This window comes from Culex pipiens, chromosome 3 (genome assembly GCF_016801865.2).
Source record: "Culex pipiens pallens isolate TS chromosome 3, TS_CPP_V2, whole genome shotgun sequence".
Taxonomy (NCBI): Eukaryota; Metazoa; Arthropoda; class Insecta; order Diptera; family Culicidae; genus Culex; species Culex pipiens.
The window spans coordinates 7904118-7925187 of NC_068939.1; the positions used below are offsets into that span (position 1 = coordinate 7904118).

At 32.4% G+C, this 21070-nt stretch overlaps 1 protein-coding gene across 10 annotated transcripts in view; it reads right to left on the minus strand.

The window, feature by feature from the left end:
- Positions 1-10313: 10313 nt before the first annotated feature.
- The window catches only part of LOC120426918 (myocyte-specific enhancer factor 2), a 123769-nt gene continuing 113012 nt past the window's right edge, over positions 10314-21070 (minus strand). For 3 of the 10 annotated variants that reach the window (XM_052709723.1, XM_052709719.1, XM_039591763.2), the window contains 5 exons: positions 20472-20663; positions 15772-15896; positions 15495-15709; positions 14970-15328; positions 10314-10489 (listed from right to left, as the gene is read on the minus strand). In XM_052709723.1, the coding sequence (XP_052565683.1) occupies positions 10314-10489; positions 14970-15328; positions 15495-15709; positions 15772-15896; positions 20472-20663 (1067 nt within the window). The remainder of the gene's footprint in view (positions 10490-14969; positions 15329-15494; positions 15710-15771; positions 15897-20471; positions 20664-21070) is intronic. The other 7 variants (XM_052709727.1, XM_052709725.1, XM_052709726.1 and 4 more) reach the window with 6 other exon arrangements.

Here is a 21070-nt window from a genome sequence, read left to right on the forward strand (position 1 = left end):
CAACTTGAAGAGCATGTAATTTAAGGTTGAGTTAACCTTCAACTTCGACGGCTATAATTTGGCCACTTTGGTCAAGGACGCTTTTTGGGTCGATTTGAGAAAAGAAAAATTGGGCACTTCATTCAACCTTTAAAATTTGGTCGATGTTTGCGTTTTTTAACGTTTCGGGTCGAAAACGACCTCAGTACCTCAAGGGCAACTTTTTTTATGGACGCACCCCAAGAAATCGTGTTCAAAATGTGTAGTTTTGCTATAAATTCAATACCAGAAAGTTTCTCCGGTCAATATTCAATTTTAGAGCATCTCCGCATCAGGTCGCAAAACGCCAAGAAATAAAAAAACATATCTCTTGATTTAAAAGCATCTCTACCGCAGGATTCAAACCGCGTAGCCATTAAACCGAACAATCAAGGTTGCAATCATATTTTTTGAAATGAGATAATTTCTACCGCAGGACGCAAAAGGCGTAGCAATCATAAAAATCATAAAAAATAGTTCTAAATTTTCAAAAATTGTTATCAAGTTATTGATAGGCTACTCACTCCTAATCTAAACACCAACTGATTATTATACTGATATTATTTTTATTTTCAACAGATTTGAATAGTCTTAGATTAGGACAAGTATCCAGACAAATTTTGGCAGATGTTCCTACAAAAATGATATTTTAAAAAATATCGAAATGGGCGTAATATTAAATATTTGACCTTTTTTAAAAGTTCTTGAAAATATTTTTTCGAAAAGATCAGAAAATTTCATTTTTTAACATTGCACAGTGGTCCAGATCGCATATTAAGTAAAAAAATGGATTTTCCGTAAAATGGTAAAGTTTTGGAGCTTGGACACCAACTTCAGAAGAGTTGTTGCAAATGAAAAGGGGCAACTTTTATTTTCTTTAAAAATTAGGATGGTTCACGAATAGGGTGATTTTGAAAACCTAACTTTTCAGGAATATTTTTGGGAATTTTTTCGTCTTCTAGAAAGTTGTTGGGCTTGCCAATTTAAGCAACTTTATCGAATACACCAAAATTTTATCACGTAATCTACGCCTTCTAGGACCAAATTTATAGAAAGCAACTGAGCAAACCTTCAAAAACCAGTTTTTTGAACGTGGCAATTCAGGGTTAAGTTTTAGAGAAAAGTGATATTGGGGACACTTTTAGAGCTTTAAAAAACGAACATTTTTATTCTTTGACAAGTCATTTTGGACAAAATCAAAAGTCACAGCCGTTTTAAGGTAAAAAAGGTGCAAATTTAAAACTTATATATGAGCAACTCTCTACGAAATCGGCCGTTTCCGACCATTTTTATTTTTTCTATTTTTTGATTTGGCTCAAACTTTGTGGGGGCCTTCCCTATGACCAAATAAGCTATTTTGTGTCATTGGTTCACCCATACAAGTCTCCATACAATTTTGGCAGCTGTCCATACAAAAATGGTATGTAAATATTCAAACAGCTGTAACTTTTGAGTGAATTTTCTGATCAATTTGGTGTCTTCGGCAAAGTTGTAGGTATTGTTGAGGACTTTTGAGAAAAAAATAGGTACACGGAAAAAAAATTTTGCAGATTTTTTAATCAACTTTTTTTTCACTAAAACTCAATTTCCCAAAATACGTATTTTTTGATTTTCGAGATTTTTTGATATGTTTTAGGAGACAAAAATACGCAACTTTTGAGCTATAGAGAAACATGGTCAAAAAATCTGACGCCGAGTTATGATTTTTTGAAAAAATAGTGATTTTTGGAAAAAATCGAAGTTTCATGCAAAAACAAGTTTGACATTATTTTTTAATGCAAAATTGAATTTGCAATCGAAAAGTACTTAACAGATTTTTTGATAAAGGGCTCCGTTTTCAAGATATAGCCACCGAAAGTTTGATTTTAGCGAAATATTTGCAGTTTTTTGATTTTTAAAAATAGTGACCATGAGTGACCATTTCTAAAAATATTTTTTTTGAAAAGTTCAGAAAATTTGCTATAAAATTGTCTAAGAGACATTGAAGATTGGACCTCTGGTTGCTGAGATACAGCCGCTTTAAGAAAAAGAAACACGAAAATTGAAGTTTTCTAAATCTCACCAAAACAACCCACCATTTTCTAATGACGATATCTCAGCAACTAATGGTCCGATTTTCAATGTTAATATATGAAACATTCGTGAAATTTTTCGATCTCTTCGAAAAAAATACTTTGTTTTTACTTAATTACTTAATACTTAATTTTTAAATCAAGACTAACATTTTAAAAGGGCCAAGCATAGAATATTACGCGAATATTATGGTGGGTTGTTTTGGTAAGATTTAGAAAACTTCAATTTTCGTGTTTCTTTTTCTTAAAGCGGCTGTATCTCAGCAACCAGAGGTCCAATCTTCAATGTCTCTTAGACAATTTTATAGCAAATTTTCTGAACTTTTAAAAAAAAATATTTTTAGAAATGGTCACTCATGGTCACTATTTTTTAAAATCAAAAAACTGCAAATATTTCGCCAAAATCAAACTTTCGGTGGCTATATCTTGAAAACGGAGCTTTTTATCAAAAAATCTGTTAAGTACTTTTCGATTGCAAATTCAATTTTGCATTAAAAAATAAGGTCAAACTTGTTTTTGCATGAAACTTCGATTTTTTCCAAAAATCACTATTTTTTCAAAAAATCGTAACTCGGCGTCAGATTTTTTGACCATGTTTCTCTATAGCTCAAAAGTTGCGGATTTTTGTCCCCTAAAACATATCATAAAATCTCGAAAATCAAAAAATACGTATTTTGGGAAATTGAGTTTTAGTGAAAAAAAAGTTGATTAAAAAATCTGCAAATTTTTTTTTCCGTGTACCAATTTTTTTCTCAAAAGTCCTCAACAATACCTACAACTTTGCCGAAGACACCAAATTGATCAGAAAATTCACTCAAAAGTTACAGCTGTTTGAATATTTACATACCATTTTTGTATGGACAGCTGCCAAAATTGTATGGAGACTTGTATGGGTGAACCAATGACACAAAATAGCTTATTTGGTCATAGGGAAGGCCCCCACAAAGTTTGAGCCAAATCAAAAAGTACAAATAAAATCCATTTCCGGTTTTGGTAGAGAATTGCTCATATCTCGATTAAGCGCAGGCCAAATTTTAAGCGCCATGTTGCATTTGAAAGCAGAGATCCAGCAAATCTCTGGGGTGTTTTTCTTTAAACTCGAGATATCTTCATTTGAAGAAGTCTAATTTTCAAGGGAACCCTAACGAAATTCGAAAATTGTCCAAATATAAATGTTTTCCATGTAATTTTGCCCGCTGAATCTGAATCTGCCCTCAGAATTGAGCCAAAGTGTCAAAAAATCGATTTAGGGTCATATTTTGGGTTTAAATGATAATTTTACACAACCAATGAAACAAAATGGCTTCTTTGATGATAGGGAAGGCCCCAACAAAGTTTGAGCCAAATAAAAAAAAAAAAAATAAATAAAAATGCTCGAAATCGGCCGATTTTGAAGAGAATTGCTCTACTTTGTTGTTACTTGAAAGCATGCAAATGTGAAGAACACAAAAAAATAGAATAAGTAACTGGAAAGTTATGAAAAACAGCAAATAGATAAAAGATAATAAGGTTATGGAATAGATAAAAATTAGACAAGTTAAAAGAATATAAAATAATTGATAAATGAAGAAAAACATATAACAAGAGAAGCAAAGTTTTTCAATAAACAAAAGTTTATCAAAATGACAATAAAAAATAAATAAAAATAACAAAATTCGAAAAAAGGAAATTTTGTTCGATAAGCAATTGGTTCTAAACGGTGGAGATGCCCTAAATTAGAATTGCGTAAAAATTTCAAGTTTCCCACAACTGCAACGCGCTTAAATTTCCATTATTTGTGTGACTGTGTGTGATTTGTATTTGTGATTTCTGTGTTCTGTTTCTCCGGATGCTGTCTGTTCGCTTCTCCTTGCTCATCTTTTTGTTTTTGTTTTTCTTCATCTGTTTTTTTTTTTCATCTTGAATACGTACATAGGCACTGTGTTTAAGGCATCTACAAAGTGGAGGTAATAATTAACATTCATATTTTTTTTTCTTGTTTAATTTTTTTTTCTGTTTGTGTTTGTTCTGTGTTCTGGCAATTACCGGGGTTGAGCGTTTTTCACGCTACATAAAGGACTTGTTTTTTCTTTCTTTCTATCTGGTTGATTAGTTTAGAGTTCAGTTGTTTTCTCCCATTTTTTTTCTTGCAACAGGGGCTAGTATTGTGTTGGTTTCTCTCTGCAGTTGTTAGTTTAGATGAGTTAATCGTTAGTTATTTTGTTATTTTTGTTTTTTTTTTATAGGCATCCAAGTGGTATCATTTCATTTTTTGAGTGTGTTTGTATTTGTCCGAAAGTCAAGGAAGTTTAGCCGATTTTGAAGCGTTTTCTCTAAAGGTCCGAGGAGTGTTGACTGGTTTTGTTTGTGTGTGTTTGTGTTAGTAACGCATGCTACACTTACAGCTTACACTTACGGTTGTGTGAGTGTGCTCTCCTCACGCTTGTTGGATGGACTTTTCACTACTACACAGCTATGTTAGTTATTATTTTTTTGTGGTTTGTCATTTTGTTACAATCTTGTTTTATCGCAAGTAATTGGCTACACTAACTACAAGTACGTTTTTTCTGCATGCTCCAAAATAAAACCTAGAAAAAAAAAGTTGTAAACAAGGGGCTGTGAAACCGAAAAGACGAAATGAAAAATCAACCCCGAAACGTTCATTTGTAAAAGTCATTTTTCTTTTTATTTTTCAAAGTAATGTCCATAAACCTATGACTGGAAAAGAAAATATTTAAACTAAAAGACAACTAATCGACTAACAGAAAGTGATAATCTAAACCGTCTCCGCTTTAATCTGAATTCAGTAGTTTTTTTTTTCTTCTTGCAAATATTTCTTTTTAGCTCACAACTCGCGCAATTTATTTGGCCTGTTTTTGTTCTAAAACGCGGGCGTACACATTTCTTTTATAAATAATTTACAGTATTGATGCGCTAGGTTTAGCGCCAAAAATTTCACCCTGGTTCTTTAAGCAGAAACTTCCAAACAAATAGAAAGAAAACCAAACAAACCAAAGTAAAGAAGATCTTGCTGAAATAAATATCATGTGTGTATTTTTTCCAGTGTTTCGCGCGCTCGCTCTCTCTCTCTAAATTATTCTGCCTAGAATAGGAATTTACTACACGAAATTCTCTCGTTTTTTTTCTCTCGCTCCTACTTTCACTACACTATAAAAAAACTAGAAACAAAGGACGAAAAGAACAAAAATCAATAATCATATGGGCTTTGTTTACTAGTTGATTAAACCGGGTCGGGGCATCAAATCATTCCTCAACGTACTAGAGTATAATAGTTGTAGTAGTAGATTATAGTAGTAGTAGATCATCAGAAACAAAGGAAAACGAAAATCCTCTAAAACTAGTGTGTTTTTGCATCTTCTCATATTTTCCATTTAAAATATACATTTTTCTGTAAGTAATCCTATTAATGGCACACAAACTATGTTTTACTTAGTTTTTTCTTGTTTTTTTTTTTAAACTGTTTTGCTGTGATTATTTCATTTGCAATCCTCTCCCTTGCGCTACGCTCAATCTCATTCTTGCAGCAGCTTAAAATTCGGTATTTCTATTGTTCTCTCTCGCGCACGACTCTAAACTTAAATTCTCTCTCACACACTCGCTCTCATTTTCAACCACTCGCAAATCGCTCTCTTTTGATGATGATGTTGTTGTGTCAGAAATCTCAATTTGACTGCTTCCGATGTTGATATGTTTTTTGCTTAATTTTTTCACGCACCGAGAGAAATTTGCATCCTAATCTCGTCGTCTTTCGCTAACGTTATGAGTATCATGACTTTTCAAGTCGGATCGATTGGGATTTTTGTTTTTTAGGGGTACGTACGTATTTAAACGAAAAGTTCGGTCCGGATGTTGTTTGCAACGAATTTAGTTTGAAAACATTAAATCATATCGAAAAAGACTCTCGAGCCTTACTTTTTTTTCTCGTGGGTCCACTAACTCGCAACATTGAACACATTTCAGACATGTAAACAGATACACAATTGAGTTTTTGCCTTAAAACACGAATAATAATCCACGCATTTTTCTCCGACCTAATCTTCAAACCGTAATTTGTGGCTGTTGGAACGTAAATCCTTGGGGGGCAAACATTTACACGTGAGACACACATTCCACCACGTTTAAAACGTCAAATTGTACAGGGTTTTTCGTGATTTCAAGTTTGCCTTTCAGACCAAGTTTGGCGAAATCAGCGGGTTTTTTCTTCTTCTTCGCACGATTCGATTTTTTCTGATGTTTGATGTTTTTTCAGTGTTTCATAGGCTCACAAAAAATGACAATTCAAGGTTGACATATTCCAGCAGAAATCTTGTTTGATAATTCCTCAAAACAAAAATATTTGTAAATAAAATAAAATAATTTGAATCTTTATCAACTTTCGCAAAAGGTATTTCTCGGAAGTTGAATCCGAGGGCAAAAATAGGTCGAAAGGGCGAAAAGTCCCATATTAATTATTAACATTATTGTCCCATATTTGGTCATTTTTGAGTTATTGGGACCATAATACTTCTTTTATCATGAAGATTAGAGAAATCCTGGCTTAATCTATTTTCTGTTCTGTAAATTTTCAGGAAATAAAATTTTGAATTTAATTAAATAATCACAAAAATCTCTCATATTATGAAATTCTATTTGTTGAGACAGATGGAACAGGTATGCATTTATGATAAATTATGAATATTCATAAATTATAAATATTTAAAAAAAAACTTCACACATGTTTTACTACACAGAAAAAAAAATCATGGTAACATCATGGAACAGGTATGCATTTATGATAATGTCAGAAAAAATATGTAATTTTACCACTATTCTGGTGTAATGTCGCTTTTACAGTCTAAATTGAGGCAAAATAACATCATAAAAGAGGTTATATTCAACCTTCCAAAAATTACAGCTTTCAAATTTACACAATTTTTCAACGGTGTGATTTGAAATGCACATGAGACAAATATCAATTTTGTTTTTTTTATATGGCATCACAATAAATAGCAATAATGTCTCATTGCTTACAATTTAAAAAGATGATTTCATTTTCAAACTAAACAAAAAAATTGTTTGACTTTCAAAAACATTAAGATAAAAGAATTGTATTGGAATATTATTTCTGAAAGGATGTAATCTACATGGCACCATTATGCATTTATAAGCGATATTATTGGGAAAAAATAAAGTTCTAAAATTCACAAAAATCAGATCATGTAAGGAAAAAAAGAAAAAAAATCATAAATTCAAATGAATTTTGAAAAAAATAGAAAGTTTATAAAAATCAAAAAATTAGAAGCAGTAAATTTTTAAAATACCGTAATCTAGGGTGAATCGGGACTACAGTCTGAATAGGGACAGCAGTTTTTAGAGCACTTAAAGCTTTTAAATTTGGAAATGGATGTACACATTTTGTTGGCCTGAGTCTGTTCTAACCGAAACCAACCAGAAAAATCAAAATATTGTGCTCCAACATGGTTAAAACTGCTGTCCCAATTCGCCCCACGTGTCCCGATTGACCCCAGTTTACGGTAGCATTGAATTGTAAAAATCCAAATCTATACTTTTAAGAAAATAAAAACTAAATTAGAATTGATTTTATTTTAAATCAAAAAAAATCTACAGATATCTATTTTTTTAAACCGAAAAGTTTGATATTTTGTTTAAAAAAAAAAAAAACAATAATTTCAAAAGCATAAAAAATCCAAAATTGAAAAAAAAGTTCATAATTTGTTTTTTTTAAGAATCCAAAAATTAAAATAACAAAATTTTAAAAATAAAATATTTAAAGGAATCAAAATTCAAATGAATTTTGATTTTTTTTTTAACTCAAAAAATTAGGATCAGTAAATTTTAAAAATAACATCGATTTAAAAAAAAAGTCCAGATCCATAATTTAAGGAAATTTAAAAAAAAATTAATTAAAAATTGATTTTGTTTTAAATTAAAAAAAATAAAAAGATTCTTATTTTTTTAATCCGAAAGGTTTGATCAAAGTTTGATATTATGTTTAAGAAAAACAAGAATTTAAAAAGCTTCAATAAATTCCTAAATTGAAAAAATAAAAGTTCATAAATAAAAATATTTATAAAAAAAATCAAAAATTTAAATAATAACATAAAAAAAATTAGGTATTAAAAAATCTAAATTCATTTTAAGAAGGGATTGAAATATTCAAACAATTAAAAAAAATCTAACAATTAATATATTAAATAAAAAGAAATTTCGAAAAAAATCAGGAAAATTCAAAAAAAATGGAAAAGGTTAAAAAAAATTACAGTTTCAAAAGGCTTAGAAAATTTAAAATAAAATTTAATAATCTGAAATTATTCAATATGTTTTGGCAAAAATCAAGATATTTGAAAAAGGAGTTAAAAGAAGAGTTTGACAAATTAAAACAATTCAAATATCTAACAATTGACATATTTAATTAAAAAAATAAAAAAAAACCAAAGGATTCCAAAAATTAAAAAAAAAAATTAAAAAGTTCAAAACAATTAAAAAGTTCAAAAAAATCAAAAAAAATCAAAAAAATCAAAAAGTTTAAAAAATAAAAATAAAATTAAATAATCTAAAATTATGCAATCCAACTTTGCAAAAATCAAGACATTCAAAAAAAATATTTTTTGCAAGTTTTTATTTTATTTGAATTTTTGTTCGTGTTTGCACAAACAGATTTATTTTAATGAACTTGCCATTTAATTTATAAATCTAAACCAAAAAAAAGCACGACATAGTTTTCTTTCAAAATCTTGATGATTGAAGAAGTATTCTAAAAAAAGCAAAAATCACATGGGACAACTATGCACGGTCGAAAAAAAAAAGTTCAAATGACAAAAAATCGAGATTCATAAGATAAACAGTGAGGTGAGGAAGGCAAAAAGGGTCTAAAGAAATTAGGTCGAAAGGTTAGAGAAATTCTTTTAATAATTTCAAATTAAATATTTTGATCTCGCATGTCATAAAATAATAGCCAATCTTTTTGAAAGAGAATAACACTATCCATAAATGCATAGTTGTCCCACCCGAAATTTGGACACTTTTGAGATAATTCATAATATTCAGAGATAGAATTTCGAAAAATTAAAAATGAATGTTATTATTTCTTTAATATTTCTTTGTTATTTTAAATTTTGGTAAATATAATTTTCATAAAGAAAAAATATAACTTCGTTGGAAGTTATATTAGAAAACTTTGAGTTAAATATGTTTGACAGGAACTGGGCAAAATTAAGTCCAGATTCAAGAATGCTCAAGAATTACGTCAAACTTGAATAATTAATTTTCAAGATTCCCATATTTCAACCGAAATTGTCACATTTTGTAGAGCGAATGATGCACACAATAATCTTACCATTTGAACGTTTGTTTTATGTTTGCAATGAAATTGACTGATCTGTGATCTTTCATCCTTCCAAGTCCTTTCTCCACAGATTTCTTTAAGAAACTGGCTCTCATTTTGTTGTATTTTTTGCTTGCTTGCTTGTTAAACAGTAAATAGTACATGCATTTAAAACATATTATTGCACTTATCTCGAAAACAAAAAAAAAAGAGTAAAGTAAACTAGCCGAATTCGCCCTCTGGAGGAAGAACTCGCTTCCTCCGGCCTTTCCGGTTGATTTTTTGCCTGTCGCTGTTTTCTATGTACAATAGTCTGTCTGTGTTGTTTTTTCTGTAATAAGTTAGGATGATGTCACATTGGCTGCGCAAACCTGTCGCACTCACCCCATCGATTGCCCTCTCTCTTTCACTCCCTCCCAAAAAAAAAAAAAAACAAATCCGACTTAGCTACGATGAATGTTTGATTCTACCAACTACCTTTCTCTACCTCAGTAGTGCTGCTGCTGTTGATGCTGCTGCTGCTGCTGGGGATGCACGCCGCCAACTCCAACCCCGACCCCGGGCGACGGCGAGTGATGGCCGTGGCCATTGTTGCCACCGTACGGGGACGTACACTGGCTCGGGTAGCCGCCGACGCTGCTGTGGTTGCTGTTACTATTACTATTCATGCTCGCACTCTGATAAAACGGGTGCAAATGCTGCGACGACGCGGCTATCCGTTGCTGCTGCTGCTGCTGGTGGTGCTGTTGAACCTTCCGGACAAAGTCACTGTCGCAGCCGGCGCCGCCGTGGCCATTCCCGTTGCTACTGCTGCCGCCCAGGTGGATCTGGTTGGAGTTGTCGTCGAGGAAACACTGCTGCTGCTGCTGCTGTTGATGCTGGCCGCCGCCCTTTGATGGCTATGTGGCCCAACCCTCGGATATTCTGGGTCTTTTATGCGCGTTCGAGGAAACCGGCGAGTCGTAGTCGGGCAGGTGGCTCGAGTTGCCGCCGCCGCCGCCGACGTTTATGTGTCTGATGTCGACCGGGGAGGGTGCGTTCGTGGGCGTTACGGAACCTGCAAACAGAGGAGAACCTAGAGGGTTACTTTCGCTTGGTCTGTTCGCTGGGGCGGGTTGGGTGGGACGGGACTGCGGAATTAGTGGCACACACACACAAACAAGCATAGAATCGTGTTGTTGCATCCCAATTTGACATTTCAGATGTTTGATGTAGAGTGTTACGTGGTTTATAAATTGTCCCTTCTTATTATATTCTGAACTTGTTTCAATTTAATTAAATGATTTTTTTATAACTACTATATTTTACCAAGAATACAATAGAAAGTGGCAGTGCGTGGCCGAATGGTTACGCTGTCCGCTTTGTAAGCGGATGATTCTGGGTTCGATTCCCATCTGCTCCAACCTTCCATCGGATGAGGAAGTAAAATGTCGGTCCCGGCCTTGGTTGTTAGGCCGTCCAGGTGTAGGAGTCGTTTCCATGCCATAAGTACAAACAACACACCAAACCAAGCCTACTCCGGTGGAATCGCTGGCGGCGGTTGGACTCGCAATCCAAAGGTCGTCAGTTCAAACACTGGGGTGGAAGGTTCCTTGGAGTAGAAAGAGGTTTGGGTGCTCTCCCCATTCAAACCTTCGGACTCCTAGGTTCGAGCAGAAACTTGCAATAGAGACCACAAAAGACCCGGGGGTCGTTTATGTGGATGGTTTGATTTGATTTTGACAAAAGAAATCAAATCAAACTAAGCAAACTGTTCAATTCTGATTCAATTCGATAAATCGGTACAAGACAGAGAGCAAGAAAGCAACGCTCTGTTCTCTAAATACCTTTCCTACTCTCTTTTCTCCAGCCGGACCCTAAGATGACAGTTTTCGTGAGTTGCGCGTATTCACCGACAGATGGCCAGTGGGCCTCGTCGGAGTCCACCCATTAAAAACGCAACTCAAAATTAGCATGGGAAACTTTTATTTCGTGACGGCTTTCGCGGCACGCTCTCTTCAACTGTTCTAGACAAATATTTGATCGTGGCGTTTCTCTAAACAAGTTTTTCAAGAAAATGATTTCAGACTGCTTATTTTGTCGTTTTAAACCGAAACAAGGCAAAAACTATATTTAATTAAACTATCCGCCATTTTCAAAAGTATGGCTAGATAATATCGAAGGCCGCCATCTTAGGCCCACTGGGCCCACAGAAAGAGGTACGCTCAGTTTGTATGGGAGCTGTCAACATGTTCCCGGGCTGCTTTTCTCACCCGATTCTTCTACTTTGTATCGGTTGACTCTTGTTCCAGACTGGGAGAGGGAAAAAGAGCTACTCTCTTGTGCACCCATCTGAAGCAAAATTTGCAAAGGGCCAATAGGCATTTTGACAGCTGCAACTTTTTTTGCAATTTTCAAAGCAGAAATTACAATCAAAATTTTACTATCAAGAAATCACGATCGCGGATGGAGAAATTGCAGTAGAAATTTGATAAAACGATAAAAATACATGGGACTTAGATTTAGATATTGGATATCTGATCGTTTATAAATCCAATCCATACTCGATTATTCGGAGCCTCGATTAGGGGCTATGCATAAACCATGTTTTAATTTAAAAAAATGTTGTTTTTTTTATTGACCCTTTTAAGCCTGATGGGTCATATTGACTCGACAATCAAAATTTTCTAAACTAGCCTATAATTTTCGGAAGGTCCAAAAAATCTTTCATTCAATAATTAAATGAAAAAAAAATCAAAATTCTTGCCTGAAAGGATTAAAATTCTAGTTTTTTAGATATTTTGGTGTGTCTAAAGACATAATTAATTAACTCAAATAATTATATTAATTAAAATTATTTTAAATTTTCAAATTTTATTTTTTACATTTTGAATTTTTAAATTTTAACATTATGATTTACTATTTAATTTTTGTTTTTTTTTTAATTTTAGGATTTTTGTTATTTTGATAAATGGTTCATAATTTTGAAATTTCCGATTTTTTTAGGTTTTTTTTTTTAAATTATAATACATTAGTTTTTTTGGATGCTATATTTTTTAAATAATTAAATTTTGATGAAACGATGATGATATTAAAATCTTTAAAAAAAAACAATTTGGATTTAAAAATTTAAACAATTTATTTTTGGAATTAACTTTAATTTTTTTTTTGGGTGTTGAATTTTTGAATTTTAGGATTTTTTTTAGATATGGAATTTGTAATTTTCAATTTTTTTTAATTTTTGAATTTCCGGGATTATTTTTAAATTTGTTTTTTTATAATTCCCTTTGTACCTTGGAATTTTTTTGTTCTGAATTTTAAAATTATTTAAAACTTTTGAATTTTTAAGTTCAAAAATTTTCGATCTTTGAATTCTTGTCATATAAAATTTTCAATTTTAAGATTTTTTTGAATTTTTACACTTTGTATTTTACAATTTTAAAATAATAGATTTTTTTATATTGTCAAGTTTTAGAATTTTTGAGTTTATTTTTAATTATTTAAGCAATTTAATTTTTTATGAATATTTTAACATTATAGATTTTGAAGTTTGGTTTTTTTTTTAATTTTTGAAATAGAATTTAAATTTATAAATTTAAATTTTTTAATGTTAGATTTCTGGAATTTCTTGAATTAATCTTGAATTTTTTTATGATTTATTTTTTTGAATTTAAGAATTTTAAAATTATTGAATTTCAGCATTTTTTAAATTCCTAAAATTCAAATGTTTGAATTTTTGAATTCAATTAATTTCGAAATTTTGAAATTAGTTTTTTTCTGATTTTTAAATTAGTTTTTTAAGTGAGGTTCATAATTTTGAATGTTTTTTTAACTTAATATTTTGAAATTTCAAAATTTAATTTGTTTTAATCATGAAATTATGAATTTTAAGGTTTTTGAATTTTTTAATTTAAGGTTTTTTGAATTTGTAAATCCTTGATTTTTATTTTTATTTTTGAGATTTGTATTTATGAGATTTTTTCTTATTTAGTTTTTTTTAATTCCTGAACCGTTTTTTGGAACCATTGAATTTAAAAAAATGATTTTTAGGGATTCAAGATTTTTGCTATTTTGAATTTTAAATAATATAATTTTTTTGAATTTTTAAGTTCAACTTTTTTTAGAAAATTTTAACTTTTTGATCGCTTTGATCTTTGAATTCTCGTCATAATGGATTTTTGATTTTCTTTTTAATTTTTATAATTTAAAAATAATTGATTTTTTTAATTGTTAAATTTTAGAATTTCAGAGTTTATTTTTAAATTTAATTATTAATTTTTTTCACATTGGATTTTAAAGTTTGAATATTTTAGAATTTTTGAATTGATAAATTTCTAATTTTTCCAATGTTAGAGTTTTGAATTTCAAAATTTTTAATCTATGATTTTGGATTTTTTTATTTTTTTAACTATTCAATTTAAGCATTTTTAAATTCCTGAATTATAAATGTTTGAATTTTAGAATTTTATGAATTTCTGATTGATTTTTTTATGATTTTGGAATTTTTAAGTTCATAATTTTAAATGATTTTGAATTTTGCATTTTTTGAGTTCCTGAATTTTAAATCCTTGAATTTTTAAATTTATGAGATTTGAATTTTTGAGATTATTTTCAAGTATTTTCATATTTTTTAAATTTCTGAACTTTTACACCTTTGAATTAAAAAAAATGGTTTTGAGAGGCTCTACATTTTTGTTGTTTTGAATTTTAAAATTATTTTAAATATTTGAATTGTTAAGTTCAAAAGTGTGTGAAATTTTAAATTTTTGATCGCTTTGATCTTTTAATTCTTGTAATATTATATTTTAGAATTTTAACTCTTGTCATATTAGATTTTTTATATTGAATTTGTGCATTTTTTGAAATCTTGAATTTTGAATGTTAGAATTATATGAATTTATAAATTTTTAAATCTTTGAGAATTTTTATCATTTTGGATTTTAGAATTTTAAAATTGCTGGATTTTTTCATTTTTGTCGTTTTGGATTATTTTAAAATTCTCAAATTTCAGAATATAATATTTTAATTTACTTATTTTTAACAAATAAACCTTTGAATTTTCAGATTTTCAGATTTTTGAAATTTCAATTCTTTGTATGGAACGTGGTTTTGTGATTTTTGTGCCAGACTTTTCGCCAGACTCAAGAAAATCCATTCTCAACATACAGATTTTAGAAAATTTTGGTATTATTTGTATAGTTAGCTGAGCAATTATCTAGACTTTTGAAAATCAACTATTCATTGTATTTTTTTATTTGTATGAAACTTTGCCCATCAATTCCATTTGTCCAAATAAGCTATTTTGCATCTTTAGATTCTTTATACAAATCTCCATGCAAATTTGGGAGCTGTCTATAGAAAAGCGCTATAAAAACATTCGAAAATCTGTATCTCGAGAAGGGACTTTCTGATCGATTAGGATACTTTCAGCTCCATTTGTTTATTTTTAAGTTTCAGCGATTTTCAGATTCCAGCTCAAATTTGAAATGTTTTCATTGTTGAAATAATGAAATAATTTAACCCTCCATGTTTTGGTTTAGTTTTGCGTCAAGCAACTTTACTGCCTTCAAACCCACCTGGCGTCGGCGTGAGATGTCCCGTCGACGATGGCCGCGAATGTATCAAATGCGAATGGTTCAAACTGTTGCCCATCGACGAATTGCTACTGTGGCCTCCAATCACGGACGCCATCGACGTCACCGTCAGCTGATTGTTGTGCTGCTGCTGCCCATTGTTACTGTGATGGTGGTGTTGCTGCTGCTGCTGCTGCTGTTGCTGCTGGTGCTGGTGCTGGTGGTGGGACGAGGACGAGTGATGTTCCCGCGGGGGCGAAATCGGTTCCGCCTTGATCTTTACGGACGACAGGGGGGAGGTTGAGGGAGGCGGGGTGCTGTTGGACACGGCCAGGTGGGGCAGACCGCTACTGAAAAAGATTCTGAGTAAGTTTGAGCGGGTTTTAATTGCGACATCAACTACCGGAAATGAAGATATTGTTGTACAGTAAGAATAAAAGAAAAAAGAAAAGAAAGGGAAATACAGTGCAGAAAGAACTAAACCAAGAAGAAGGTAAAAAGCCACTTAAACAACGAACCGAAACCTACCTCGAGTGCTGGCCGAGCGAGTTCATGGCGTTCTGGGCGGCGTGGGCGTTGTTGGCGGCGGCCGCGCCCCACGACGCGATCATGCTCAGGTCGGAATTGATGGAAAAGTCCTGCGCCCCGAACGAGCCCAGCGTCGTGGTGTAGTTGGACAGGCCCGGGATCGGCGTCTGGAGGGCCACCACCGGCGTGTTAAGGTTCGTCTGTTGCCGCGAGTGCTGAAGAAAATTGAAAGGAATTAGTAAGTGTTTACTCTAGTCACTTGAGTCGTGCAACCCACCTCCACGTAGGACATGTCGTCGTTGCCCATGGACGGGTTCATCGGCGTCGGTATCACGACCCGCAGGTTGGACGACCTCGCACTCGAACTTCCCGGTGAGTTTTGCTTCAACGATTGATGTTGCACTAGAAAAGCGAAAAAAAAATAAAAGTTTAAAATTCGATTAACATTTCAACCGCCGCCGCCAATATCTCTGCTTCAATTCCGCACGAGCGCCTCTCTCGGGCGGTCTGAACTTTGTGTGTGGGAGTTGCGTTGATTAGGAACCAAACAAACACACGTACGAACACACTCACGCACGCAACAGGAGCACGTGTGTGAGCGCGGTCCATTAGGCAAATTAAACCATGCAGTTTTAAAGTCGGTTATGCGTTGGTGGTTTGACGGCGTTGTGTGATGGTGGTGGTGGCGCGTTCGAATCCTGGGGCAACCGCGAACAGCACCCACCACCCTGAGGAAACGCAATTTTATGGGCGCAACACAGTGGGGCTAGAGCGGAACAATTTGGTTTTAATCACAAAATAAGAAAAATATTGATAAAAAAAATAATTAGAAGTTAAATTGAAATCAGATTTCGACAAATTTTCAACAAATTTATCAGTAAAGTTCAGACTCGATTATCCGCCTAGCCTAGGAAAAGTTTCACCTCGGATAATCAAATCTTCTCTTCGGATAATGGAACCACAGAAAAAAAACCCATTTTTTTATTATCGAGCATAAGTATGACCGCTAATTTAAAACTACTCTCAAAAGTGATCTAACATTTTTAATTCCAAGATTGTGGCCAAAACTGCGGTGCTAATATATTGATAAAATCATTTGGCAAAGGCACTAAAATTTGAGTAAAATGGTAAATATTCAACAAAATTTTTTTGTTCGTGATTCGACTATCCGAAGTGCTACACAAACCTTTGGATAATCGAGTCTGGCCTGTTTATTCAAAAGTTATGCCGATATGTCGATGTCAATATCTAATATCTAATGGCAGTGCTGCCAGATATTTTTTTGAATTCTTTTAAAAAATAATTATTCAAATTGCGTACTAGATATTTACAAAAAGACGGTTCCAAGAGGCAACTTCTCTTTAAAAAAATTTCTCAAGTTTTCTTAAGTGACGATATGTTTTGGGAGGGTTGCCAGATTTTCAATTATTTTGACTCATCAGAAAAATAATGTATTTCCCTATCTTACGATGTGAAAAGGGTTGCCAAATCATCTATATATATAAAAAATTTCGACGGTTTTGTTCGAACGCGAATCAGTTCAATACGGAGCGTCGGATCGAGGTGCTCTTTGTTGCGTTGGGTTCGTGTAAGCCCAAGGAAGGTTCTTACGCCAAAAAATTACAACTTTGGCCACTCTGGAACCGATTTCGGAAAATTTGCCGATTGTATGGGAAAAGTTACGTATAATCAAATTTTGATCACAGGAGGCTGAGTAAGCAAAAAAGTTAAAAACGTCAACAAACGAAAAAAAAGCAAAACGAAGTTTGTCGGGTAAGGCTTGTTTCTTTATAAAGTAGGTAGGTGTTTCTACTCAACAAAACTCAACGAAATGGTAACTTAACTTTGTTCCTTTTTGCATAAAAAGTTTTTCTGTACAACTCTTCCATAAAAAAAGAGTATTCGTTAATTTTAAAAGTGTCTTTATGATTTTTCTCGTTTTTCTTTCTTTTACTTAAAACGAACTCTATTACTAACTCTTCTCAGAATTTCAAAGCATTTACTGCAACCAAAACAATCAGTTACTAAAGTTTAAAAGTAAACGTATTCAAAAAAAATTACAAAATTTCATATTTTTTTATGAAAATACTAAAATTTTCAACAAAAACTTTTGAATGGAGCGAATTTTTTAAAATATATTCACTAAATTAGAGTCATTAATGAAATAATCTTAAATCTCTAGATAATACCCATTTTTTTAAATACTCAATACTGAGTTAGAAATTCTAAAACAGTTGAATATTGTAACAACACCAACCAAAATTATTGATTTCACATTCAAAATTTAAGTATTTTTGAGGTTTCAGTATTTTCTGAAAAAAGGAATTGACTAGAGATTTTAGCATTTTAATTTAAAGACTCTAATTTAGTGAAAATCCATACAACATTTTGTGTCATTTGATACCCGAATAAAAATTTAAGTAATTAAAAAAACAGATTGTGCAAATTTCAGTTTTTTAAATTGGTAACTCTTATGAAATGAAATTAAATACACAATTTGCGTTATTTGAAACCCATTTAGCAAAATATGAATTAGAATGGGAAAAGCGACATAGTGTGAAAATTGTATTATTTTACACAAAAAAATTCTTTCAACATTATGCTCCATTTGATACCACTCTGTAAAAAATAGTTTTATTTTAACTTTGCAATATTAACAGTAATAAGGTAGGACTTTGCTTAATTTTATTAATTTAATTTAAGAAAACAAACTAGTAAATTAAGCTAAAGCTAATTTCATTACAAGTTTTTGTATCACTACAAAACAAGGGGGCAAAATAAATAATTGTTGAAGACAATTAGAATTTTCATTGAAAAACATGTACTACTTGTAAACTATGAACAATAGATTGTATAACGTTTATTTTTATATTTTTAAGCAAATGGGGCACTTTTAGACTTTTTTTAATTTTGAATTTTGAGCCTACAGATAAAAAAAAAGCAATTTAAAATTTTATTTCAAGTTTTTAGATTATTGATTAACATTAATTTTTTCATTGAAAAAACGATTCTATATTATTCAGTACACATTGAATAATAATGCATATTTATAAGTGTGTCCCAAAAAAAAGGCAATGTGGCGGAAACCGTCGGGCTCACCCGGACTTCGATAGGTTTTTGCATGAGGAACTATGTTTTCATACAACAACAAAATCCCAAAAATCGTTTAGAACTCGCGATTTGCGATTTACTGAAAAACGATCTGTTTTCATAACAAAAATATCATATTTTGTTCTAAAACCTTGAAAATTGCGTTCAAATTGCCCCGTATTTCACTTTAAATCGTAGTTAGTTAATTTCATTAATTTGACTAAGTGACGTAAGCGCCAAGACGAAGAAATTTATTTTAAATTAACCGACTTTAGTGCAACAAAATCTTTTTTTTTTCAATATTTTGATGAAAATAGCTTTTTTATTTAAAAATTAAACCTATTTATTAATGTAAGTAATATTTCTTCAATAAAAAGCAATTTTTATAAAAATCTTCAAAAAGTTTTTTTTGTTGGACTAAAGTCGGTTAATTTAAAAAAAAAATCTTCGTCGTGGCGCTTACGTCACTTAGTCAAATTAATGAAAAAATAGATTTTGCTTGTAAATTGCTGTTAGAAAAGAATGCGAAAGGTTTGGAAACATATAAAATGCTAGCAGTAGCATTGGTGTAAGTGTGTAAGTGAAGTGACGAAAATGTTCAGAAAATTGTTATCTACAAGATGATGGTATTGGTTTTGGGGCCAAAATATTTTTAGATGGATTTTTGATTTTTGAAACTTTAACATGCTGTCAATGAAAAATGACGAGTTCCTAGACCAATATAAACACAGAACATCATTGGTCATCCTAACTATGATTTAAAGTGAAATACGGGGCAATTTAAACGCATTTTCTAAGGTTTTAGAACAAAATATGATATTTTTTTAAAAAAAAAGCCCATTTTTTAGTGAGTCGCAAATCGCGAGTTCTAATCGATTTTTGAGAATGTTTTGTTGTATGAACACATTGTTCCTGGGACAAAAACCTATCGAAATCCGGATAAGCCCGAAGGTTTCCGCCACATTGCCTTTTTTTGGGACACACTAATATTTATGAACTTTTAACCAAATTAAGAATTTCCATTTTTTTTTTAATTTTAAATTTTAGGACCACAGATCGTATGTTTTTTTTTTTGGAAAAGGTCGGTAGTAGCATAACTGTGATAATGTATAAAGCATTTTGTAATACTTTTGATACTTCAAAATTTTTAATATTGATGCAAATCAACCAACAATCATGCCCGCCATTAACAGAATAATTATGAGCTTAAAAGCATAAAACGCGCCATAAACCACACCGTTTAGAGACCTTTCAAAAAAAAAACAACACCAACAAAAAAAAACACACAAACAACAACAAGCTCCACCATCACCATCGCGATTGCCAGGGAAAACCACATTAATGCTTTTCCCGGGAAATATCGATGATGTTGTTACCACCAGTTCTGTTAATTTCAGTTCGGTCGGCTTATTGGCTCGGGGTTGCCCCAGGCGGCGCGTCGCGACGTCGAGCACACTCTGGCCCTGTGACGCAAATCACGAACTCCTGTCACCTTGGAGAGCTCTAGCGCGCGCTTTTCACTCCATTTCATTGCCAACGGGGGGACGGATTTGTTCAAATTTCCTGCCCTTCCACTTCGGAACCACCGGCTCTGACTTTGAAAGCATTGGCCGACCGACGTCAACCGACAACGACGTCCAGGTACTCGCACTCACTGATGGGCCGAGTTGCTCTATTTAATTATTATTATTTATTCATACTTTGTGCCGGGCACGGGAACGGTAACAATTCCCGTTAACGGAAGTGACCTCGGCCGCGCCGAGTGGATTATGTTGTTAACTTTCACTCGCACACACAAAGTCACACGGTAAAGTATTAAAAAAAAACTCAAACGGAATTGAAGGAGGATTATTGGTTTTAGAGAGAGAAGAAGAGAAAACAACTCACGCGGGCCATGCTTACTTTTGTTATGGTTATGGTTATTGTTATTATTACTGTTATGCTGTTGGTGCTGGTGCTGATGCTGGTGGTTATGCGTGCCAATACCTGGGCTCGGTCCGGGGCTGGGAGATCCGCCGAGGGGCGACGCCGAGTGGGGGTATCCGTTGGACATTTCCAGCAGACCGCCGGAGGGATACACTGGAAACAGGATGGGAAGAGTTAATTATTTATTCGAAAATACCAAGTGCTGTATCAACTTTAAAGTTTGTTTTTGGATAACTGGAATTTGAAGTAACTCGCTTAATTGTTGACTCAAATTTAAGGTAAATACACCATTCTTCCAACTACAACATTAAAATTTAACAACCGATTTCACACGTTTCAATGTGAGTGAAACTAGTTAAATTCGTCAAGTTTTCATCAAAATCAAATACTTAAATAGAAAAATGTGATAATAGCAAAAATAAAGCATAACATATTACGTGAAAAGTCCTCATGACCTTTTTTATAGACTGAGGACACGACAGTTATACGAATCTGCTGGGTGATTCAATCTGATTCAGGCAGACCAAAATTTATTGAAATATAAATCAAATTGAAGGAAT